Below are 26366 nucleotides of genomic sequence, written 5' to 3'. Positions count from 1 at the left end.
AGGAAAATCCTATCAGAGAGCCACTGCCTTTATTTTGTAGGACAACCATGGGGTTATCCTCAAGTCAGAGCCTGTTGGTTTTCTCTTTAAAGCCTTGTCTTTTGAGGATGACTTTGATTTTTAGAAACAAAAGCAACTCCCAGGGCTTCCCTGGTGGCGCAGTGGTTGAGAATCTGCCTGCCGATGCAGGGGACGCGGGTTCGTGCCCCGGTCCGGGAAGATCCCACATGCCGCGGAGCGGCTGGGCCCGTGAGCCATGTCCGCTGAGCCTGCGCGTCCGGAGCCTGTGCTCCGCAACGGGAGAGGCCACAACAGTGAGAGGCCCGCGTACCGCAAAAAGAAAAGAAAAAAAAAAAAGCAACTCCCAGCCAAGTTTGGAGAATGAAGTGATCAATGTTGCTTTTGTTAAAAAGAAGAAAGAAAAGAAGCATGACTATACAGCTATAATAAGATTTTCTTGCACGGTTTACAAACTGGATCTGACAGCCATTCCAAGAGTCTCAAAGGGAAGTCTTTTCAGCACTAGCAGCTTTATTGACATAGTAGAACTGGGTGCCAGGCTCCAAAGCCTGACTCCTGCTTCAAACCTAGGCTCTTCCTCTTAGGAGTCATGTGAACTTCTCAGCCTCAGGTTTCCTCAGCAACAAAATGGGACAGTAAAATCACCCATTCAAAGTGTTACTGTGATGATTAAATGAGATCACAATGTGAAATAATGCCTGGAATTTAGGAAGTACTCTAGCAGTGATCGCCATTAATCACCATTGATTAATCACACAGATGGTAACTGGTAACGATAGGTCATTATGAAACAGCCCTTAACTTTGAGCCCTATTTCTTATTTAGGTGCTAGATTCCAAAGTGAAAAATTGAGATCTGCTGTCTGAACCCATTTAAATGTCATGACCTTCAATCAAATGTAATAAGGTCAGGTTAAAAACTTGGTTTTCTCCACTCTTAGGTATCTACCCAAGAGAAATGAAAACATATGCTCACAAAGACTTGTAATCTATTGTTCACAGCAGCTTTATTCATAATAGCCAAAAACTGGAAGCAACCCCAAAACAAAGTCTATGCAATGAAAACATTATTCAGCAATAAAAATGAATGAAGTACTGTTACCTGCTACAACATAAACGAATGTCAAAAACACTGTACTGGGGCCTCCCTGGTGGCACAGTGGTTGAAAATCTGCCTGCTAATGCAGGGGACACAGGTTCGAGCCCTGGTCTGGGAGGATCCCACATGCCGCGGAGCAACTAGGCCCGTGATCCGCAACTAGGCCCGTGATCCACAACTACTGGGCCTGCACGTCTGGAGCCTGTGCTCCGCGACAACTGAGGCCGCAATAGTGAGAGGCCCGCGCACCGCGATGAAGAGTGGCCCCCGCTTGCCACAACTAGAGAAAGCCCTCACACAGAAATGAAGACCCAACGCACCAAAAATAAATAAATAAATTAATAAACTCCTACCCCCAACATCTTCTTTAAAAAACAACAACAATGTACTAAGTGAAATAAACCAGATGCAAAAGACTATATTGTGTGTGATTCTATTCCCATGAAATGTCCAGAAAAGGTAAATCTATAGAGATAAAAAAATAGATTAGTGGTTGCCTGGGGGCAGGAGTAGGAATGAGAAGTAACAGCAAACGATCACTAGAGATATTTTGTGATGATGGGAATGTTCTAAAATTAGGTTGTGGTGCATAATTCTAAATTTGCTCCACTTAAAATGAGTGGATTTTTAAAAATCATTTTTTAAAAGTGTGGCAAAGTATACACAACATAAAATTTACCATCCTAACAATTTTTTAGTGTGCAATTCAGTAGTGTTAAGTACATTCACATTGTTGTGTAACCAATCTCCAGAATTCTTTTCATCTTGCAAAACAAATTCCACACCCATTAAACAACTTCCCATCCCCCCTCCCCCAGGCCCTGGAAACCAGCATTCTACTTTCTGCCCCTATGAATTTGACTCTAGGTGACTCATATAAGCAGAATCATGAAATATTTGTCTTTTTTGGTGACTGGCTTATTTCACTCAGCATATGTCCTCAAGTTTCATCCATGTGATAACATATGACAGAATTTCCTTCCCATTTAAGGCTGAATAATATTACATTGTATGGATATACCATATTTCGTTTATCCATTCATCTATGATGGACACTTTTATAAATAGTGGATTTTATGGTATGTAAATTGTACTTCAATAAAGCTGTTCAAAAAAGTTTTATTTGTACATCCTCCTGTCAAAGGACCTTATGATCATTGCCATTTCTTTATATTTCAAACAATACTGCATTTAATGTCCTTCTTCAGAGCTCTATGTGTACAACTATTGAGTTTTTGCAGCAGCGTACAACCTTAGAAGAGACACGTCTAGTCAAATAGTATGTTTATTTTCTATTTTACTAGAAAGTTCTGCCAACTTTTTCTCCAGAAGGGTGGTACCAATTATGTACTGGTACATGAAAGTTCTCTTTTCCACAGCTTCATCCATTTCTTATATTGTGAAACATTTATATTTTTGCTAATCTGTGAGACATGATACCACTGTGGTTTTATTTTTATTTCCTTCAACATTAGTGAGACTGAGCATCTTTTGATTTGCTCTTGGCTCTCTGGGTCTCCTCTTTTGTGAACTTCCTGATCCTATCCTTTGTTTATTTTTCTATTTCATAGTTCTATTGTGTTGTTCTCTTTTTTCTTATTGATTTATAGGAATTCCTTACAGCCTGGATACTAACCTGTTGTCTATGTTGCAAGTAGGCAGAACAGATTAATAGATAAGAGTCAAGTCAATAAAAGGCAGAGCTCAATACGAGATAGAAAATGGAGAGCCTGAGATCAGGGCCACTTCGATATTCATTGTTGTTATTCTCTGTGTGCTTCCCACAGGGCCTAAGAATAATCATAACAGTATCAAGTTATTTATTGAGCACTTGCTATGTGCCAGGTATTACCCCCATGATCTAGCTTGATGCTCAGAACAAGCTGGTGAGGTAGACATTATGGTCCCTCTTTCACGCATGAAAAACTGAGACTCGGTGATAGGAGGTTATTCAAGTAAGTAGCCCAACTGAGATTCCAACCCAGCTTTATCGATTCTAATACCTTCTCTTAAAAATTTTTAAAAATTTTATCAAATAATATCTATGCATAGAGGATCAAATAAAATAGCCCTTGCTCTTTTTTTTATTGGCTGCGTTGGGTCTTCGTTGCTGCACGCGGGCTTTCACTTGTTGCGGTGAGCGGGGGCTACTCTTCGTTGCGGTGTGCGGGCTTCTCATTGCAGTGGCTTCTCTTGTTGCAGACCATGGGCTCTAGGTACACGGGCTTCAGTAGTTGTGGCACGCAGGCTCACTAGCTGTGGTGCACGGGCCTAGCCACTCCGCGGCATGTGGGATCTTCCCAGACCAGGGCTCGAAACCGTGTCCCCTGCATTGGCAGATGGATTCTAAACCACTGCGCCACCAGGGAAGCCCAACCCTTGCTCTTAACTACCACATTATACTTCCTTACATAATCAGAGTCCAAAAATATTTGCTGAATGGATGAATCAAAAATCATTACCGAAGACACATATCAACACGACTTAGCAGCTGAATCCAGGGAGCATGGTGGGGAAAGGTTTCCTATCTGAGGCAGACAGAAGACAGAGGAGGATGCCCACAACTAGAGTCCCCAAGTGCATAAAGAAATATAAGCAATAATTTTCAATGAAGTATCATTTAGCATACCATGAAATCAGAACATTATATGCCCAACAACAGGCAACAGGTTCAATGCATCAAGGTGCAGCCCCACTATGAAAGTCCAGGGAGTTGTTATAAGTGGCATCAAGGAAAGATGTTCCTGATATATTGCTAAGGAGAAAGTACAAGTTACAAACAGTGAGTATAATGTTAAAAATATATATTAGTATGTACTAAATATATAAGTATGAGTATATGTGAATTTTAAAAAGCCTACCAAAATAGTTAACATTAAAAGGGCTAGAATTATGATGGATGTGGGGCTTTTGGTTGTTTGACTTTGTTTTTCTTATTGGTAGTTTCTAATTTTTCTACACAAAGCAAGTATTACTTGTATAATAATCATTCCATTCTTACCTCTTTTTTAAAATGGGCAAAGGCCAAGGGTCCTTTAAAGGAGTGGGGTTTAAAAGCAATAGATCTCAAGAACAGATTCCAGATCCAAAGGGCAGGTGAGGCAGGCTCAGGGTCTGGATCCAGACTGAGCTAATGCAGTCCAGTCTGGGTGGGAGGGCAGGAGCCAGCAGGGGCCAGCAAGGGCACTGCAAACAGCCTGCAGGGGCAGGGGTGGACTGCAGCCTCCGTGATTTGGGTCAAGAATTGATTTCCTGGAGTGGTTAAGGGCTGAGCCTTACAGTCAGGACAGGTTGGCATCCTGGCTCTGCCTCTAACTAGCTCAGCAACCTGTGTGTGCAAGTAGAGTTGTTCCTTCTTTCTAGTCTGCAGTTTCCACATTTAAAGAATGATAAGAACACCACCTATAGCACAAGGCTGATCTTGAAAATCAGTGAGAACTTGTAAACAAATGTTGAGCACCACTGAACCTGGCATAAAGGAGACACCTCATAAATGGTAGTAGTTATGTTCCTAAGGATGTGGTCTAGTGGGGGGGATCAGTATGTCCTGATGGGCAGGGTGGACAGTCAGCAAATAGTGAAGAAATGCAGACCAGGAACTCATAGGAAAAGTTAAGAGTACAAACCAGAGATCACCAGTTGGTGAGATCTAGCTTACAAATGTGCTCTGCTTGGCATGTTGTGTTTAATCTTTTTGAAAATTAACTGTTGGGTTTCCCTGATGGTGCAGTGGTTAAGAATCCGCCTGCCAGTGCAGGGGGCACGCGTTCGAGCCCTGATCCGGGAAGATCCCACATGCTGCAGAGCAACTAAGCCCATGTGCCACAACTACAGAGCCTGCCCTCTAGAGCCCGCGAGCCACAACTACTGAGCCTGCATGCCAAGCATGGGCTCTAGGCACATGGGCTTCCCTGGTGGCGCAGTGGTTGAGAGTCCGCCTGCCAATGCAGGGGACACGGGTTCGTGCCCCGGTCCAGGAGGATCCCGCGTGCCACGGAGCGGCTGGGCCCATGAGCCATGGCCGCTGAGCCTGTGCATCCGGAGCCTGTGCTCCGAAACGGGAGAGGCCACGGCAGTGAGAGGCCCAGGTACCGCAAAAAAAAAAAAAAAAAAAAAAGTTGGAGATGAGGTGGTTTACACAGTGTGCCAGTGACCATGAAGGAGACAAAGAAAATCACCTAGACAGGGCAGCAAGGTCAAATAGATGGGCTGGGAATTGTTATTTATTTATAACTTCTCTTTTTTCTGATTATAAAAATAATTCATTATTATTTTAAAATTTTCAAATACTACTGAAATACTGAAATATAATATAGGAGAGCAAAGGCTCCAAAAGTGTCATCTCTCCCCCAACTTACATGTGATTTTTCATCTATTGGCTAACAATTTGGATACTATTACATTCGGGAAATGCCTGTACGATATCTATTATCGGCCCACAGTTATGCTTCTACCAGCTCTTTGTACAAACTAACCATTTCCAGTCATTATCTTTCACAGAGTATAGTTGTTTAACAACATATAAACCAGTGCTAGCACCCAGATAATTTCACAGCAAAACTAAGAGGCTCATCGACTTTATTTATAGGTGGTCAGTGTAATGCCCCACAGATGCCACTTAAATTTTCTCTAAGACCTTTTTACACATAGTTGAAAACAACCATCTGGGAAAGGATTAAAGAAATCTATTTCACTTGCTGAATTCATATCATGAAATGAGCAGAGTCTTCATTTACTTCTAAGGCTGACGTAACTCACGGAAATCATATATTTATGGTTTAGTCCTCCAATTGTATTCTCTAAAAATTAAGTAATAGAAAAATATCTGGTTATTAAATAATCTGAATTTTATTCTGAGCATTTGAAAGATTTAAATATCTAACGACAAGCAAACTATTTGGCTATGAAATTCATCAGTCTAATTCATAATATCTAAAATGGCATATATAAAAAATTCGGGGGCTTCCCTGGTGGCGCAGTGGTTGAGAGTCCGCCTGCCGATGCAGGGGACACGGGTTCGTGCCCCGGTCCCGGAGGATCCTGCATGCCGCAGAGCGGCTGGGCCCGTGAGCCATGGCCGCTGAGCCTGCGCATCTGGAGCCTGTGCCCCGCAACAGGAGGGGCCACAGCAGTGGGAGGCCCACGTACCAAAAAAAAAAAAAAAAAAAAAAAAAAAAAAAATTGGGTTATTATGACTCGAAATCAAAATCATCAAGCTTGCACACTCTGTCCCGGGCAGAGTCTGTTTGATTCCATAGGCCAGGTTCTGAACCACTGGACCATGTACCACAGACCTCCTCATTTACGTAGACACACACACACCCACACACACACCAGGCGTGTGAGTAACTGACCACATGCTCTATGGCCTAGTCATGAGGTGTCGCCTCTCTCTCTGGTTTTCCTTGAGGTGTCCTGGTGTTCACAGGACAATCTAATGAAAGGCTCTGCCCCACGAGGTGTCTGCCCCAGGCCTGCCTAGCATCTTAGTCCTCTTCTCTACAGCCTCCAGATCATCTTTCTTTTTCTTTTTTAAAAAATATTTATTTATTCATTTGACTGTGCCAGGTCTTAGTTGTGGCATGTGGAATCTTTAGTTGCTGCATGTGGGATCTTGTTCCCTGACCAGGGATCAAACCTGGGCCCCCTGCATTGGGAGTACAGAGTTTTTGCCACTGGACCACTAGGGAAATCCCCAGATCATCTTTCCTATCCAAATCTAGCCTCTGCTTTTGAAAGCCATTAGACCTGCCGTCAGCATGGTCCGGTGGTTAAATTCCTAGACTCAGGAAACAGGCTGCTCGTTTGACTCTTGGCTCTGCCACTTACTAGCTGTGTACCTGGCTTGTTGATTAACCCTGGTACCGCACGGCCCTCATCTGTAAGACAGCAAGAATAGCACCCACGTCAGAGGACCCTTGGGAGTGTTAAATGGGTTTCTGCAGCTAAAGTGCTTAGAACAATGTCTGGCACAAAGTACAGGCTCTAAATATGCTAGAAACTACTATTCTTGAATTCCAGCCTCTTTTTCAACTCTCTGGCTCTCCACTGGCTGTGAGGCTCCTTCAGTTTTCGACGATTTGTTCCTTCCTCCGCTCTAGCTCCAGGGGACCCGACAGATCTGGACAGCCTCCCCATGGTCTACCTACCTCTGGAAGTAATAAATCTAGACAGTGCAGGTACAATCAGTAAATGACCTCTTGCATGTAACAGCTATGTGCTCCTGTAACTTAATTATGATCTTAAAAGCAGGCTCTGACTTTTGCAGAATCATATTCATTTATTCATCCCACAACTATTAGTGGGTCCTTACTACGTTCCAGGTACTGCTGGAACAATATCACAGGACAAAACAGAAAATGAGGAAAGCACGAAAAAATAACTAGAAGTCAGCATTTTAAGGGCAAAATACAAATCAGCAATTATTCTTAAGTGACCTAATATAAATGCTGTTTCAAGATATAATTTGAATGGCCCTAATTAACAATGAATTATGCTGCTGTTCAAGAGCCATTTGGATGCAAGTTCAATTGTGGGTGACAGATAAGAAGGCTCCCGTTATGTAATTTTGGCTGGAGGCTGGTTATCATTCAGTTTAAGCATCTATTCCCGATGACAGGATGTGAGGAAGAGCTGAATCAAGAAAATGCAAATCTGTTGTGCAGATCTGGATAAGAGGAGCTCCACTTGGGTCTGACAAATGTTGAGATGGCAATAATGTAATTTTTAAGCCAGCAAAAATAACCCACAAAAGACTATGTGATGTCGGGGGCGGGGGGGGAGGAGGTGGGGAGGGAATAAAATTTAATTAAGAAATCCTAAAATCCTGAATCAGGGAATGAAAGAAGTAATGATAATTCACCCATCTTGCCTATTTGAAGCATCCAAATACTGAACTTCCAGGTAAAGACTGAAGAGAAGGCGGGGCAGGAAGGTAACATTCGAAGGTGCTTGTGAGCATCCTTCAGTGAGTCATCCTCCTGGTAACGAGAGCACCTGTCATCCCTTTAGTAGTTGAGGATTACTCACAGATTACATAGGGTCACACTGCAAGGAAGTGATCACACAGGACTCCAGGGTGTCTAGCTGCCTGTAAAGTTTATCAATTCTTGCAAGTTATCAGTTTTAAAAACTCACTTTTTTTTTTACATCCTTTGATCATTCATTATAGCATTGAAAGTCTAATGCTCCATTCAAGCACCTGCAGCATTTGAAGTTTCATCTGTTTTCATTTAGTCCCAGTGGCAGCTCATCCGTGGGATGTCAAAGATGAAGTATGAGTTGGCACAAGGATGCCTCATTACTCTCTAATACAAATAGAAATTTCTCTGATTCTTTAAAAGCATTTTATTATTGCCTGGAGGCTGGAAACTGTTTCTAGCCCCCTCGTTACAAAATTATTTATGGGCAAAAATTAGACATGCAACCCTCAATGTAAAATCTTAATTACTGTCCTTTTAGCTGATTTTTGTATAAATTAGAAGAATAACAGTTGAATAAATTAGAATAAAGGCTACACAAGTGAATATAGCTGCCTTAAGGTCTAGAAGTGAATGTCTAGCACCAGATCCACGCTCGCTGTTGCTCCATATTCATTCTTCTTTTGGAGGAGCAAAAGAGAACAGATACAAAGGGGAAGAAAATAAAAGCTACCTTTATCTTTCAGCTACCGAGGGCTTTGCTACTCATCCGTGGTTTCCTTAAGGGCAGGGCCAGACTTGTCCTCTCTGGGTCCCCAGGGCCTGGCCCCATGATCAGCACATAGTAGGGCTTAATAAATGTTTGTTGAAAGGAACTGAACTTGGGTGGCTTAATCTGTTTGCAGATATTCTCACACATATCCAAACAAAGCTTATTCCATTGTGCTCTCATTTCATTGTTTAATCACTGCATTCCATCCTTTGATCAAGCTAATAAAAGGCAGGGTACACTGAATATACTTTGGCCAACAGCAGGATTAAAAACAAAGATCCTTGAAATATAACTTGCAGGATTGTCTGGTCTCTCTCATTTAGCAGCAGGACCTGAAGCCAGAGAGGGAAGGCCATCTGACACATACAGGGTCAGGCCAAGGGCTCTGCTCTCTGGCCCCCAGCCTCACTACCATTCCATCTGGCCACACCTTGCCCTGTTTAACACCACACAGAGGAGGGGAAGCTCAGTTACGAATGGGGGACAAGAATTAAGTCGTCAGGGGAAGCCAAATGAGCAAATGAAAAATACACAAGAATAGAAGCAGTTTAGATTTTATAACTTAAGGCAAGTAGCAATCTGTTCTCCAGAAAAGAACTACAAATGAAAAAAATTTGTATTTCCTGGAGCTATTTAGAGGACAGCCTCCAAGCCCCATTTTTTGAGAGGGATGAAAGCACAGGCTCTCAGAGCATCTGGACCTTGGTTGAAGACCTGCTCCACTGCTCACTAGCTGAGTGGTCTGAGGTAATGCTCAACGTCTCTGAGTTCCAGGGACCTCCTCTGTAAAAAGCGGTTGATGGCAAAGGGGATCTGGCTTAGAGGTTGGTCGTAAGGGTGAAATGTGATGATGCGTATAAAGCAATTTGACCAGTGATGACACACAGCAGACAACTAACCACTGAGATAGCTTCTCTGACCATTAACACGATCACTAACTATTATGATAGCAGCAGTCAAACCACAAGTGAGGGGACCGCCATGACCTGGATGGACAGCTTTTTCTGTTTATAGTCCCCGTCAGCAGAGCAGCTTCTCATGTGAATGAAAATGGGGATCTGATCATTGTGGTTTTTTCTGGTTCAATCAGAACAACTGGTCTGTACCAGAATGTCAGGAGAATATAGCAGGATTAAGGTTTCCCAGATTTGAATTCACCAGGCCTGTGTCTCAAAACTAAGAATTTCTGCCAGAGCAATATGAAGAAAACCTTGTGATTCTGTCTTTGTTGGGGTGAGAGGTGTGAAGCCCCCTACCACCACTCCCACCCACCAAAAGCTATGAATGGCGGATGAATTGCATTTTGAGGAAGGAAGGGTAAGCCGAATGCTGCACTTTTCTTTGCTGAGTGGGCTGTGCAGGCTGAGAGCCAGAGCTGAACTGTTCAGGACCCAAAAGGGGTCTGGAGAGGCTGTGTGGGAGGAGGTGGCTGGAGAGGACAGACGTGGTTCTAGAGAGAATTAATGAAGTATTGCTTGATAGATGCCAACAAAGCCCTCTTCCCACCTCCTTATGAAAGTATCAGCAAAATAAACCTTCTTCATGAAGTCCTTGTGCAATCAGATGTTTGGGGGGGAGAGGGGACCAAGTGCTGAATAAGGCATCTGGGTAGCCAAGGAACAAGAGCAAGCCCACTCAGGTCATGGGTGTAACCCACCCTACCTGGGGAGAACCTGCAGCCCAGTAATACTATTGATCAATAATAAGTTAACAACAACAACAAAAAATAATAAGTTAACATTTACTGAGTTCTTCCTACATTCCAGGGACTGCCCTAAGTACTTTGTATGGGCTACCTCATTTCATCAGCATGATAATCCCATTGAAACTGTGCCCCATAGGGTTAACCGAAACTGGTGGCTAACAGAAATTCTTGAGCTTGTCTTGAGCAGATAAGGGAACTGCTTGTTAAAAGCCCCTCTGCTTATAACCTGCTTTCACTGATCAAGTATGCCTTAATTATTTTTGCAAATTGCATACCCTCCAAGCTTCATGTAGCCTAGATAATACATCACAAGACTCCGTAACTGCCTCCTATAGATAACACCTCTGACGTATGGGTTGCTATAGTAACGGTGGCTTAAGCTGTTTTTCAGAAACTTGGAGTCAGCTCTTGTCCAGTTCAAGCAGGCTAAAACTGGTTGGGACCACCGACCCTAAAACTGGGCCTACACAGTTGTCCGATGAATGACCTTGTGACGTCAGAGAGCCAAAAACTCCACCCTCAGATCATGCTAGCACCTCTATTTTCTGAACATGCATCCCATGAAGAAAGAAGCATGTAACTCAGATATACTCGTGCAGAGCAGTGATTACCTCACCCTTTTCCTGCCTCCAATCACCTTCCCCTGGACCTTGGGCGCTATACTCTTCACCCATAAATATCCCAAGCCCCTTGCCTTTGGGGATGTGGACCTGAGACTTGTTATCCCAGCTCCTCACTTGGCTGCCCGGTGAATAAACCCTTTCTCTGCTGCAAACCTCAGTGTCTTAGTATTTGGCTTGCTGTGCATCAGGCAAATGATCCTGGCTCAGTAACACCATGAGCAGGTGCTATGATCATCTTCATTTTATACACAAGGAAAAGATGGTAGCTCAGAAAGATGAGATAACTTGCCCAAGGCTGTACAGGCAGTTGGGGTGGAGGGAGATGTCAAAACCAGGTAACCCTGACTCCAGAGATGCGTTCTTAATCAATATGCCATAAACCAAAGCCCAATTTATTAGTTAACTGCATAATTAATAGATAAGGAGGGTTAGGCAGTGGAATTTGCCACCCACTGCTCTCTTACATTAACTAACTCATGAAATATATGGATGTCTTCTTCTCTCAACCCCCTTCATGGCGTCCCTCCAGGGATGAGCCCAAGAGAACAGCCTTCCTAGGTAGAAGAAAGCTGGGTTTTGGTCAAGGAGAGGTGGGGTGGTGCTCCCCTGATGTCCAACTGTGCACTCATTTATTGAGGGCCAACTATGCATTCACCAGGGGCTAGGTACTGGGTAGAATATACTAGGCACTGAATAGAGATACAAAAATAAATCAGAGAATCTGTCCTCAAGGAACTTAAAATACTGGGGGAGACAGACATGTAGAAAATGAAGTGTATCTGTGGGTCAAGAATGTCTTAATTAAGGATGTCTTAATTTGCCACTAGAAGAATAGATGAAATACTCTGAAATCTGAGGGCTGGGTTCAGTTGCTTCCAGTTTGGGAAGAGTAGGCCTGAAAGAGAAGCCACAGAGCTGAGTTTGAAAAAACAAATAGAGGGCTTCCCCGGTGGCGCAGTGGTTGAGAGTCCGCCTGCCGATGCAGGGGACACGGGTTCGCGCCCCGGTCCGGGAAGATCTCATGTGCCGCGGAGCGGCTGGGCCCGTGAGCCACGGCCGCTGAGCCTGCGCATCCAGAGCCTGTGCTCCGCAATGGGAGAGGCCACAACAGTGAGAGGCCCGCGTACCACAAAAAAAAAAAAAAAAAAAAAAGAAGAAGAAAAAACAAATAGAACTTAAATATGCAGAGAAGAACTCAAGGATTTTTTTCTTAAAAAAAAAAAAAAAAATGAAGGAACATATGCACAGAAGCCGTGAAGTGTGGGGCAGGTACAGGGACCTCCAAGTGGTTCTATCTGCTGGAGGGTATCACCCAGGAAGGAGAACAGAGAGAGATGTCCTTCTAAGGAAGGAGGAAAAAGACTGCAGAGGGCCGTGAAGGCCAGGCTGAGGGGTCTTGGAATCCTTATGTGGATCCACGGTTCTCAGACAGTGTACCATGGCCCAGCAGTGTACCCTAAACACCTCCTTCACAGGCGTGCTGCCTGGTTTCAGATCAACGTCTCATAATTCGTTTCTGCTTCTACTAAAGAAACAACTGTCACGGTGAGGCCTGTCAGAAAGAATGTTATGCTGAATGGATCAGTGGCAGTGAATTAGGGGGAGGTATAAAGTGGGGTGACTAAGAGACAGGAGGGTCAGTATAACGTCAAGGCAGCGCTAAAGGAAAGTTGAGTGTTTGCTAGAGCACGTGAAAACGTTGTCTCTTCAGTATATAAAAGCATCAGGACAGTATCCTATTCTCACAGAGAGATCCTGTGCTGAAGGGCAACCAAGCAGGTGACACCATTACCTGTGAATGCTTTAAAGACATGTGTCAAACAAATTGGGGTTTGCACTGTAGTTACGGCCAACTTTTTAAAAGATCATTTTGAATCATTTAATGTGGATTTGAATCCTAGCCCTGCCATTCACCCTTGATCACCTTTCTGAATCTATCCCTTCGTCCGTTTTCTCATCTGCAAAATGCAGACAATATGAATCAAGAGGAACCTCACAGGACTGTTGGAAGTGATGATAAAGTCCTAAGCAAAGCACCCAGCAGAGCAAGCACTTGGTCAACGTGAAATGTTGTTGCTATTTTACTCTCTGCGTATAGGTCATCCAAAATTCTAGTACTGTGCAGGGAAGACACACACCCGATGTATACTGCCAAATGCAGAAAAGAGGGAGCCTCTGGGGTATTCACATGGCGGTGCACCAGGACCGGAACTCGATTCACACAGATAACTAGCTGCAGTATGATAATGACCAGTCACCGAGCACTCACCATGGGCCAGGCCTCTCCTGAAGCAATTACATTCGTGGCATTTGGCATGAAGTGGAGTAGGGAGAGGCCCGAGGTGGGAAGGTCAATCCGGAGCTGGGTAAGAGGGAAGGAGAGCTATAATCTGTGCATGTCATAACGGGAGCAGCAAGATGCAAGAAACCTGGCAGATGCCAATTGCCCAGGAGAAGGGCAGGCAGGGAGGCCAAGCGAGGCAGAAAACCTCCCCAGGGCCAGGCGGCCAGACAGATGGCAGTGCGTGTGTGTGCACAACTAGATGTCCCGGCCGGAGTTGGCTAAGTGACTGAAACAAGGCTTTCCCTCCCAAAGGGATCGTTTTGAAAACAGCCACTTGATGGTACTAAGATAATGAGCTACCACCTGATAAAAATGAATTACTGAGCATTTAGGAATAAAGATACAAAACAACTGACCTCAAAACATTTTTCTTTCTTTGCTTGGTGAAGCAGGCTAGCCATTCCAGGAAGCAGAACTGGAAAGATGAATGTTTCCAAATATTCTCTGGGGGAACCTAAAACAAACAAAAAATTCCCACCGAAAATCCAAAATGGCTCAAGTTAATTTGGGAGAAACATTTGCTTCTGAACAAAAAAAGGTATTCTCCATTAAACAACATGACCATAAATGTTATATCTTACTCTAGACTGCTGAGTTGGGCTGACTACCGACGAAACTTAAAATCTCTCTCTGAGCCTCTGTAGTCTGGTGGGGCTGTAGACGGGGTCCCACACGGGGCTGGGGCCACAGGCACAGCCAGGAGGCCGGTGTAGCTGGAGGGAAATACGCAAGGGGAGTGTGGTAGGAACTGAGGTCAGAGGAGAACGGGGCGGAGGTACAAGGACCTAAGGGTGCAGTGATAGTGGTTACCAAAGCCCAAAGCCCACTAGCGGAGGGAACAGAACAAGCCAGCGGGAGAGGGCCTGGCACCAGGGAGGGCGAGGAACAGGGACTCAGGGAGGAAGACGAGGACGCCTGCCTCTCTGGCTTCCACACACAAAGCAAGACAGCATGATATTTTCTTTTACTCTTTACATTTTCCCCCTTTGTATGTAATGTAGACCTTAAGTATGCTTGTTATTGATCATCTTTCTTCCTTTTCAACCTTAAAGATACATCAGTGGACCCCAAGGGGGGAAAGCGGGAGGGCGGGTGTGATGAATTGGGAGATTGGGATTGACATATATACACTAATATGTATAAAATAGATAACTAATAGGAACCTGCTGTATACAAAAATAAAATAAAATTCAAAAATTCAAAAAAAAGATACATCAGTGGAATAAAGGCTACTTCTCTTAAAAATAAAAATTAAAACAAGAACACATTCTTTCTTATTACTTGGTCTCCCTGAGGTCTATCTATCCACCCTGTCCCCACCCCATGGTTTTGCAATGTTACAAGTCCTGAACGATAGAGCTGAGATCGCACTTCCTTACGTACATGTTTTTGGGTCGATTGTTTCCCGTTTAGCTTGAGGACAGGATACTTGTGGGACCACAGCTAAAAGAGCAGCTGGGTGAAGGTGTTCTGTGTTGAAGCCGTAGAAAACCCTTTCCTCTGATGGCGACGCCTAGGGTGGCGGTGGGGAGGGAAATCAATTCATGTAGTTTAAATCATTGTATTTTCTTTTACAATATAACAAAAATAAAAGTCTGTGTCGGAATTTAGGTTCAAGGGGGCATACTGAGCACAAATCTTTCTTTCTCTTCTCTCCCAAGACACCTATAAAGGACAACCAAGGAATAAACCCATAACAAAGACTGAGAGGGCTGTCAGTGGATGAGAGATCTCCAGACATTTCCAAAAGAAACAGAATAGGGCTTCCCTGGTGGCGCAGTGGTTAAGAATCTGCCTGCCAATCCCGGGGACATGGGTTCAAGCCCTGGTCCAGGAAGATCCCACATGCCACGGATCAACTAAGCCTGTGCGCCGCAACTACTGAGCCTGCGCTCTAGAGACTGCCAGCCACAACTACTGAGCCCATGTGCCACAACTACTGAGCCCGTGTGCCACAACTACTGAAGCCTGCATGCCTAGAGCCCGTCCTCCACAACAAGAGAAGCCACCGCAATGAGAAGCCCGCACACCACAGCAAAGAGTAGCCCCTGCTCGCTGCAACTAGAGAAAGCCTGGACGCAGCAACAAAGACCCAATGCAGCCAAAGATAAATAAATAAATAAATAAATTTACAAAAGAAAACAGAATAAAGCCTGTTGTCAGATGAGGAGCGGCAGGTCAGAATCCACAGGAGGAAACTGCTCCCAGGAGACGAGAATCCACGTTCCCACCAGAATTCCAAAGGGCTTCAGAGGTTCAGTTCCTCAGAGTGTGGGAATGAGAAAGGAAACAATATACAGGAGGGGTTAAGTGAAAATCTGGCTGGGGACCCCTTGGCCTGCTGCCCCATCCTCCCTACTCCTGCTTCTGCCCCCTTTGGCATTCACAGTAGCCTTTTATATCCTGCTCTCCCTCCTTTCCAATGAATCTTCTGTAAACAAATTAAACAAACAGCTGGGAAGGAGTAGAACTACTCAGGGTGCCATTTTGGCAGTCAAGAGAAAAAAAAAAAAAACCTCAACATTGATTTGGAGGCTCCCAGCCCAGTCCCAAAATAGGGAGTCCCTGTCTGCTGACCCTGAAGAAAAGTCCTCCAGTGGACAATCACTCCCCATGAGCTCCCAGTCAGTGTTTCTATTCATGGAAGAGACCCATCCAGAAACAAACCAACATGTATGACAGTAGAAGAAAACTATACCAACTATGTAGAAATATCCACTCAGGCCTGCATTTTAAACTTTGAATAAATAATCAAAACTTTCTACATAGATGAAGAACATCAACAGCATAAAAGACAAAGATCAAGATCTATAAAGAACAACTGACCCTGAAGAAGCAAAAATAATTCAAGGGAGAGAACTGTAATTAGTATCTGCAAAGAAATTTGAGAAAGCATTGCATTCATAAAGCAAGAACAGGATGCTATGAAAAAGGAACAATCACAGGCCAAGGAAGTTCTCAAACACAGAATCTCTAATGGGGGCAGCTGCAGTGACATATTGAAGTCTAGTGACTTAGGTTTTTGTCCCATCCCTGTGACCCTGCTCAAGTCCCTTCATTTCTCAGAGCCTTACCTTTTATTTTAAACTCCATTAAGTCCCTATTTTACTCCAAGCATACTGCCTTAGGGCCTCCATTCCTGGCTGCCTTGTCCTTGGCCCTCTCTCCTTCCTTAGTACAGTCTTAGCCCACCCAGCTATGCAAAAAGAAATCTGCCATCTGCAAAACTGTCCCCAACATGGACATGATGTTGAATCCATTGCAAAGGCCTTCCTCATCTAGGATCTCATTTGAGCCCTACAAAGGCCCTGTGAGTTAGTTAGTCAAGGATTATCTGCTCCATTTAACAGAGGCAGAAACTGAGGCTCAGTGGTTGTGTGATGCCCTTTAAGTCACATTATTAGCAGCAGAGGTATGACTGGCCCTGTTTCTGATTCCAATGCCTTTCCTTTCCCCCTCCCTGATTCATGACACTGTCTAATGCTCACCAGCCATCAGTGCTGTTTTCGTGTAAGAACCTTTCAGTTAGATTGGGGCCTGGGTGATACTCACAGTAACCACAGCTTCTTGTTTGACTTTATATCCTTCTGGAAGGGGAGGCAGCTCAGCTTCATACTCTGAAGGGAGTGGAGGGAAAAAAAACCCCTCAATTCCATACTTCATTACAGCTTGTGGAAAATTCCCTTTCCTCTGAATAAAATATCCTTAAATTTTATTTTGGTTGGTGGTTTTCAAAAATGCAAAAACAATTGGCCATTACAGGGTGTTTATTTTAAATGGGTAAGAGATGATGCTTCTCTTGCATTAAAGACTCCAGGCTTTATGTAAGAGTTTGAGACTCTTTCCAAGAAGGTAGATTTAGATGTTGTCCACCAAATTATGATAACTACAAGGGATAAAAAGAGGAAGAAAATGAGGAGGGTGGTTAAGGGAAGACACCAATAGCACACAGGAAGGAGAGGGGAGAAAAAGATGAAGAGGAGAACGTTACGTATAGGGGCACAGAATAAAAGAGACAGAGGCAAGATGAGCCATCTCAGGCAGACATGGGGATGGGCGTGAAGTTAAGGCTGCCAGATTGGGGTATACAGCTGGAAAAGCAATCCCGTAAACCCTAGCTAGTCGAAGCATTGCCCACGGACCAGCAACATCGCCATCCCTGGGGAGTTAGAAGTGCAACATCTCAAGCCCCACCCCAGATCTGCTGAATCTGAATCTGCATTTTAACGAGACCCCCAGGTAACCTGCATGCAATTAAAATTGGAGAGGTTCTACTATAAGCTCCAGTAAGTTTCCATCTTGGCTGTACATTATAATCACCCGGGAGATTTTTGAAAATGCTAATGTCTTGGCCCAACCCCAGAAATTTTGATTCAATAGGTCTGGGGCAAGAGGCTGGGAATCAATATTTTTTAAGTCCTCCAGCTGATTCTAACATGCAATGAGTTGGAGAACAATTGCCAGGTTTCAAGACTGATCACTGTCAACCTGCTGGGGAGCTTAATGCAAAGAATATTCCACATAAGTTCTACAGCGTAACAACAACTATTGCTGAGAGAGAGACAGAAAATGCCCATGACTATATTGGTTACACCCCTAAGGGAAAGACTGGTAAAAATATTTCCAGAAAGGTCAATGTTTCAAAGGCAATTGCATAGTTGCTTTGCAGTGATGAGGGAAGAAGTTTCTGGGTGAGATGGGGTTGATGCATTTGTACTGCAGGCAAGTTTTATTCCATTACCTAGTTCCCTATCAGGTGGCAGAGCAATTCTCAACTTTTTTTTCAATTCCTAGGTATCAGGTTGGGAACTAGTATGTCAGGATGCAGGTTTTAAGCAATTTTGATTCCCAATACTAGCTACAATAGGTTTCTAGTGCTGTGTAACAAATTACCACAAACTTAGCAACTTAACACAAATTTATGATCTCACAGTTCCCAAGGGTCAGGAGTCTGGGTATGGGTCAGGGTCTCATCAAGCTGAAATCAACGTGTTGGCCATGGCCGTGATCTCATCTGATGGCTGGGGTCTTCTTCCAAGTTCACAGATTGTTGGCGGGATTCACTTTCTTGTGGATGTAGCTCTGAGGTCCCCATTTTCTTTTGGGTTGTTATGGGGACTGCTCTCAGCACCAAGAGGCTGGCTGTCCTCAGGTCCAGGCAGCTCACTCTTGGATATTTGCTACTGCAAAGCAACAGTAGTCTCTTCTGCTTGAATCTCTCTGACTTCTTTTAAGGGCTCACCTGATTAGGTCAGGCCCACCTACAATAATCTTCTTAATTTAAAGTCAATTGAGGGAATTCCCTGGTAGTCCAGTGGTTAGGACTCTGAGCTTCTAATGCTGGGGTCCTGGGTTCGATCCCTGGTTGGGGAATTAAGATCCCACAAGCTGTACAGTGTGGCCAAAAAACAAAACAAATAAACAAAAACCCTACAGATTCAATTAGAAAAAAAAATAAAATCAACTGATTACACACTTTAATTATATCTGAAAAATCCTTTGACAGCAGTGCCTAAATTAGTTTCTGACTGGATAACTGGGAGGTATGTGCACTAGGGGCAGGAATCTCAGGGGCCATCTGAGAATTCTGCCCACCACAGCAACTCTAGCTCTACCACTTTATTTTTTCCTCTCAAGCAAAAATGTAAATTCACCTTCTTCCCCAACACACTGAAAATCACCAACGCGGTGTGAAAACTATTCGTTTGGATTTAAGATACATATACATTTATAGCTTTGATTACAAAAGCAATACATGCTTATTATGAGAAAAATTCCAAATAGTACAGAGATGACTTATGTAGAATCTAAGTCATACCTAATCCCATTACAACCCATAACCATTGCTGGAATTGGCATAGATTCAACCAAAACTTTTTCAATGCATTTACTAACATTTGTATATAATTCACAAATACATTCATTCACTTTAGATCTCCTAGACTAGGTCAAATCATCCAAGCATAGAACCTGATAACACTGTGTCCTTATTCTGCATAACTCATATCAAGTCTTACCTTTATTTGAAATTTGTAAAAATTAATGAGTATCTCTTCTAAAAGACTGTGTTTTTTTGGGGGGGTGGGTGTGGATGTACGTGGGTCTTTTTGTCAGCATCACATTCCCAAAGAATATGAAGCTGAATGAATGTACTTTTTTTTTTTAATTTAAATTTTTTGGCTGAATAGCACGTGGGATCTTAGTTGCCCGACCAGGGATTGAACCCACGTCCCCTGCATTGGAAGCGTGGAGTCTTAATCACGTTTGGACCGCCAGGGAAGTCAGAAGCTGAATGAATGAAGCAATGAATGAATGAATGAACAAAACAAACACTACAGCAAGTTACTTTTGACTCTTTATCAATTCATTCATCCATATTTATTGAGAGCCCACTATGTGCCAGAATCCATTCTAGGTGCTGAATCATGGAGCTCGTTCAATGCTGCTACTATATGATGTGCTTCATTTATTTAACCAGTGTACTCTTAGTGGGCTTTTAGGTTGCTTCCAATTTGTCATTATTACAAACAATGCTGTTGTAAGCATCTTTATACATACATCACTGATCAGAAAGGAGGTCCTTTTGTAGGATTAACTCTTAGATGTGGAATTGTTCTTTCAAAGGAAAACATAATTTAAAATTTGGGCCAAATTGCCAAATTTTCCTCCAAAAGGTTTATAATAATTCACACTCCTAATAGTAAGTCTGTCTGTTTCTCTAGGGTATAACTGATCTCATACATATTTAAAATGATACTTTACTTTTATTTATATTTCTTTAATTATGATTTATCTTCCATTTATATTTTTCCCAAGGAGAAATCTGATGGAAAATATACAAACTTTTTCATCCTACAACCACAAAAGATATACAGTTATATGATTATGTAGAAGTATGGGAAAATACATTTGCTTCAGGACAATCTGATGTGTTTTTTATTTCAAGCCTCTGTAAGATTTAAGAGAATCTGGCATATTTGAGAATTTGTCACTGTCACCTTACGATTTCAAAACATATAATTTAAAACATATAATTGATTACAGACTGATGCTGTTTACATTGAAAGCCATATAATTTTGCATGAATTTATTAAGTTTGTAAAGAGTACTGAAGAAAAATTTGCTGGTTTGGCATTAGAAATTCTTAAGAAAATCAAGTATATTAAATTTACAAATGTTTACAATCTTTTAGTTACCTAAGCTTGTAAACTGGATTCCAGGTGTCCCCTACTCTTCGAAAGTTTGCTTTACGCACTTCACTTTTACAAAAGACCTACTATAGTACCGGTTTTCGGTAACCAAGAGAAATCCAAAAGGCATTTTTGCTTTAACAGAAAAGGTGAAAGGTGAAAAGAGCGATCAGCGTTTGTTTTGCAGCGAACTGTTACAGAGGAAGTGTGTATTCCGAGCAGTAGAGTGGCACTGCCAAGCTCCCTCCCCTGGAACTACACTCGGCCTCTCAGCATCACGCCACCATAGTTTTGAACTGTCTGTGAACACCTGTACTTTTTCTCGATTTATTCTGTGCATCCTTTAGCAAGATGTGTCCTAAGGTAATCATTTCTTCACTTTATGCCATTTTGGCTTACGAAAGTTTGCACAGGAACTCTCTACTTTTGGGCAGCAGTGAGAACCTGTAATTGGTTAGGTGAATTTAATGTTATATGCATTTTAAACGAACATTAATCTAAGGACAAGTAAACTTAGTTGCTCATTTTATACAACAAAGGCAACATTATGTAAGAGGCAGAGCAGAAAGAACCTGTATCCCTGTCGGGGGAACAGAGCCCTTGTGTTCAAATTGGAACCTCCCCACCGCCATGCTCCAGGCACGTGAGGTGATGAAATGTCTTTACTGCTCAGGCCACTATGAGTCGGGCTTTCTGTGATTTGCAGCTGAACATGTTCCTAAATGAAACAGCAATTAAAATGCAGTGTTCACCAACAGTGGACTATTGGAAAGGGATGAACCAGGAAGATGGAGGCTGGAAGTGAAACTAACGAACACTTAGCCAGCATATACTACGGCAAGGGGATGTACAAGGTGCTGGGGGGACAGATGAAGAAGGCAGAAGAGCTTGTGTCCTGGTGAGGGGATGGACAGTAAGAGCCAGTGGTTATAAGATGTGAAAGTGAGGCCGTAGAGGGCTGCACTCAGGAAGCACCGAGGAGGGGCTTCAAACTCAGCGTGCAGAACAATAGAAGGCTTTCCAGAAGAGGGGCCGCTTGGGCTGAGTCTTGAAAGATGAAGATGAGAAGGCAGAGATGTTCCAGTAAGAGGGAAAGCTTGTGCAAAGGTGCGGAGGAATGGAACAGTGTGGTGTGCTGGAGGAATAGTTTCTTATGGCTAAAGGTACACAGCACAGGACAGTGATACTATACCCTGTCCCTTGCCTAGAGAGTGTATTTAAAATGCAGAGCTTAGGGACTCACCCCCAAGGAGGGGGGTGAATCATTACACCACAGGAATTTGCACTTTAGCAAGTATCTGGGATATTGTGATGTGGGTGTTCCAGGTCTACACTTTGGAGCACGCTGCTATGTTGCTTAAGGGCTTGAACTTGAGTGTCACACACATGAGTTGGAGTCTGGTTCTACCACCTACTTTGGGCAAGTTTCCTAAGATCTCTAGGCCTCAATTTCCTTATCTGTTTAAACCGAGTTACTGAGAGGTTTAAACAAGAGGAAAAGCAAGCACCTAGCACACTGCCTGGCACATAAAGGGCAGCTCAATAAATGTTAGCCATTAGGATGATTTGGACAAATGGTAGGCGATGAATCTAAAAAAAAGAGACAGAGACCAAATCATTAAAGGGCTTAGGTGTTAAGCTAAGAAGTTTATGTTAAAAAAAAAAAAGAAGTTTATGTTTACCATGAAAGCTGTAAAAATCATTGTAGGTCATGGCATGTTGTGATCAGATTTGAATTTGAGAAAGGTTCCTGTAGAAGACAGTCTGGAAGGAAGCCTTCCCCAACTAAAAAGCTACAGCAGCAATCCAAACAGGGAGTGGTGAGGGCCATGAGAACTAGGGGCTGAGGAGCTGGGGGTTACAGGAGATGTTGAGCCTGTAGGATCTATAGGGATTGGTGAATGAACGCAGGGATCATGGAATGTGAAAGGGAAGTATGCAAGATGAATCTGATTTCTGGACTGGGCAGTGGAGTTTATGATGGAGAGTAACTGTTGGTGTTTAGAACAGTGCCTGGGGTCATGCCTGGTCCAGCACTTAAAGTAACTCCCAGCACTGGTAGATATGATGATTCATGCATGAGAATGATTTCATTGGAGCCATGAAATAGGAGCTCATGGGTTGATAAGGGAATGGGAATGACAGTGGTGCAAACACGAGTTCTTTTCAGAAGCTTGGCGAGAGACGGTAGAAGGGATAGACAAGAGCTAGATGACAGGCGTCAAGGGAGAGGTTTTCTCCAAGATGACTGACTAGAGGATGCTTAGAGGGAAAAGCCAGTAGAGAAGTTATAGATGTTGGAGAGGTGAGTGATAGAGCAGGATCCTGGTATAGCGAGAGGACGGCACCAAAGCACAGATGCAGGGCTGAGCTGTGCAGGTAGCAGGATAAATACTTCTTCCATATGTGCAGATGCAAATGTGTTTGTTGGTATCAAGAAGCTGGAGGATTCCCTCCCCACTCTTTTTTTTTTTTTTTTTGCGGTACGCGGGCCTCTCACTGTTGTGGCCTCTCCCGTTGCATAGCACGGGCTCCGGACGCACAGGCTCAGCGGCCATGGCTCACGGGCCCGGCCGCTCCGCGGCATGTGGGATCTTCCTGGACCAGGGCATGAACCCGCGTCCCCTGCATCGGCAGGCGGACTCTCAACCACTGCGCCACCAGGGAAGCCCCCTCCCCACTCTTGATCGCCTGACTATTCTCAGGGAATGCCTCCTCCATCTGCCAAGTGGTATCACGCCAAGTCAGGGGAGTGGAGTAAAAACTTGGGACCAGTTGGTGCAGGCAAAGGGAGAAGGCACTTATGGATGCTGACCGATAAGCACTGCTGAGAGCCACCTGGTGTCACTTTTCTCCAGCTGTGCTCAGCTGCTGTGCTGGGGAACAAGCATTGATTCAGAACTGGACCATGTTGTTATCTGGCAGGTGGGAAGAAGGGACCTGATTTCACAACAGCACTGAGCGCTGAGGCCAGAGACTAGTGTTTGGAGTGATGAACCAATGGCAATAATAAGGATGCCAATGGCAGTAATAGCAGCAATATCAGAATAAAAGACTGTAAGCTCCAAATACTTTGAATCAGTCCTGGTTAAAACCATAGTTAAAAATCATTGTCATAAGCAACTACAAGGCTTAATTAGAAGCCCTGGCAGGAAAGACGTTTATTGATACTAATACAGGTGCTTTTGAGAATAAAAAGCCCTGGGTTAGTTGCCACTGGAAAGATGAGAAAACTGAAGAACGTTCACAAGTAAGTCATCATACACACGCACGTGTGCGCACACACACACATACACACAGCACTAGCCAGGTAGAATAAAGGTCTTAATAATACCTATTCTGTATCTCATTTTCCTGAAATTGAGTTTCTGATAGGTCTGTTTGCTGTGATAATTTGCTTTTTAAATGGAAATATCCTAAAAGAATATAATACTTAACCTCAAACACAGGATTATTACAAAGCCTGTTTTTCATGTTTGCTGTGAGAAACTGAATTTACTATGTTTGTTATAGAAAACTGCATTTGTTAGAATGTTTGTTTTAAGAAACTGGGTCTATCATCCAGGTTATAATAATCATTACAGTGCCTGTGTGTATAAATTCACCATCTTTGACCTCATTAACTTCATTTTGTAACTCTATCACTTTGTAAGTGGCATCAATTCACTTGCTTTTCAGAGGAACAAAACCCTTTGTCTTTGCTTTCTCCCTACAGGCCTGTTTGAGAAAAATAAACTCCATGATTCTAAAACAAATGCAAAGCATGTTTCTTTGTCAACAATAATGAACATTTATTGAGCGCTTTCTAAATGTCAGGCACTGTGCAAGCACCTTGCATACATTATCTTATTCCATCCTCACAACAGCCCTGTGAGGTAGGTACAAGGATTATCCCCTCTTAGAGATGAGGTTGAGCAGCTTCCTCAACAAAACACCACTAGTCAATTGTATTATGAAGAGCTGTTTGGCCTGGAGAAGTGAAAGCTCTGGGGAAAAGAGAGCCACAGTAACAACCTTCTATCTGGGTGTTTTCATAATGGTAGAGTGACTAGCAACTTGGATCACAGCACCAGGAGGGTAAGGAGCAAAGGGTAGAAGTTACAAGGAGAACATTCAAGATGAAAAAGGTTTTTCTAGGTATAATGCAATACAGGAGAAGGAATTCAAGCACTGGGTAGGAGTTGAAATAGATGGCCTTCCAGGGCATCTATCAACTCTGAGTCCATTATTCTCTTCTTCCTTTGTATTTTCCACTTCTCTCAACTCATGGCTCTCTCTCCCTCTACCTAGTCCCATATACTGGTACATTCAGTCTTTCCTCCATTCAACAAACATTTACTGGCCTGCACTGTCCAATACAGTGTTCACTAGCCACATGTTGCTGTGTAAGTTTATTAGAACTTATTAGAAGTAAAACAAAAAATTCAGTTACAAAATTGCATTAATCACATTTCAGGTGCTCAATACCCATATGTGGCTAGTGGCTACCATATTTGAAAGTTCTATTGGACAGCATGGTTTCAGACAGTTGAAGTAATGATGGTAGCCACAAGAATGAAAAATCTGAGTTCCTGACGTCAAGGAGTTTACAATCTTAGGGAGGAAAAAAAATACCCATCATTATTTATTAAGAGCAATATACACTGAGCTCTTGGTGTAAATCGGGCACTTTGCTAAGCCCTTTCTGAAGTGCCCCTTTAGCTGCATCCTCCTAACACCTTGAAATAGGTGCCATTATTATGCTAACTTTACCGAGGGTAAGTAAAATACAGGTATACCTTGTTTTATTGTGCATCACTTTATTGCGCTTAGAAGGTATTGAGTTTTTTACATATTGAAGGATTTGGGGCAACCCCGCATCAAGCAAGTCTATTAGTGCCATTTTCCCAACAGCATTTGCTCATTCTGTGTCTGTGTCACATTTTGGACATTCTCAAAATATTTCAAACTTTTCCATTATTATTACATTTGTCATGGTGAACTGTGCTGTTTGACATTAGTATTGCAAAAAGACTACAACCCACTGAATGCTCAGATGATAGTTAGCATTTTTTAGCAATAAAGTATTTTTATTTATCTATTTTTGACCACACTGCAGGGCTTGTGGGATCTTAGTTTCACGACCAGGGATTAAACCCAGGCCCTCAGAGCCCTGGGTAGTGAAGCACGGAGTCCTAACCATTGGACAGCCAGGGAATTCCCCCGCAATAAAGTATTTTTAAGCTAAGGCATATACAGTGTTTTTTAGACATAATGCTACTGTGCACCTAATAGACTGCAGTATTGTGTAAACATAACTTTTATATGCACTAGGAAACCAAAAAATTCCTGTGAGTCGCTTTATTGCTGTGGTCTGAAACACAACCTGCAACATCTCAGAGGTATGCCTAACCTGTCCAACGTATGTGAAGAGTACTGCGGGGCCTCATGATCAAGGGTACATGTAGGCCCACAAAAGAAAGTGAACTAAACAAACTCTACTTAAGAATTTTAAGGAAGACTAGAAGAAGAGGATTAAAGCCAAATCTGTCTAGACCAGGCTTGCGCAACGCGTGGGCCACAGACTATCTACATCAAAATTACCTGCGGTGCTCCTTCTAAGTGCAGATCCCCTACACCCCATTAGGAGCCCTGTGGGCGGGGCCTGGGAACCTATGTTTTAAACAAGCTCCCCATCTCCGTCCCAGCGATTC

At 43.2% G+C, this 26366-nt stretch overlaps 1 protein-coding gene across 10 annotated transcripts in view; it reads right to left on the bottom strand.

Annotated features, from left to right (window-relative positions):
* IQCK (IQ motif containing K) overlaps positions 1 to 26366 on the bottom strand; it is a 159352-nt gene that overhangs the window by 132480 nt on the left and 506 nt on the right. For 6 of the 10 annotated variants that reach the window (XM_067012684.1, XM_067012681.1, XM_067012682.1 and 3 more), the window contains exons 2-5: positions 17036 to 17100; positions 14867 to 14996; positions 13840 to 13937; positions 13409 to 13501 (exon numbers count right to left, since the gene is read on the bottom strand). In XM_067012684.1, coding sequence (XP_066868785.1) covers positions 13409 to 13501; positions 13840 to 13937; positions 14867 to 14996; positions 17036 to 17100 — 386 coding nt within the window. The remainder of the gene's footprint in view (positions 1 to 13408; positions 13502 to 13839; positions 13938 to 14866; positions 14997 to 17035; positions 17101 to 26366) is intronic. The other 4 variants (XM_067012686.1, XM_067012687.1, XM_067012689.1 and 1 more) reach the window with 2 other exon arrangements.

This window comes from Kogia breviceps, chromosome 14, assembly GCF_026419965.1.
Source record: "Kogia breviceps isolate mKogBre1 chromosome 14, mKogBre1 haplotype 1, whole genome shotgun sequence".
Lineage (NCBI taxonomy): Eukaryota > Metazoa > Chordata > Mammalia > Artiodactyla > Physeteridae > Kogia > Kogia breviceps.
The sequence above is the reverse complement of the archived record's forward strand: the minus strand, read 5'-3'. Positions and strand labels throughout refer to the sequence as shown.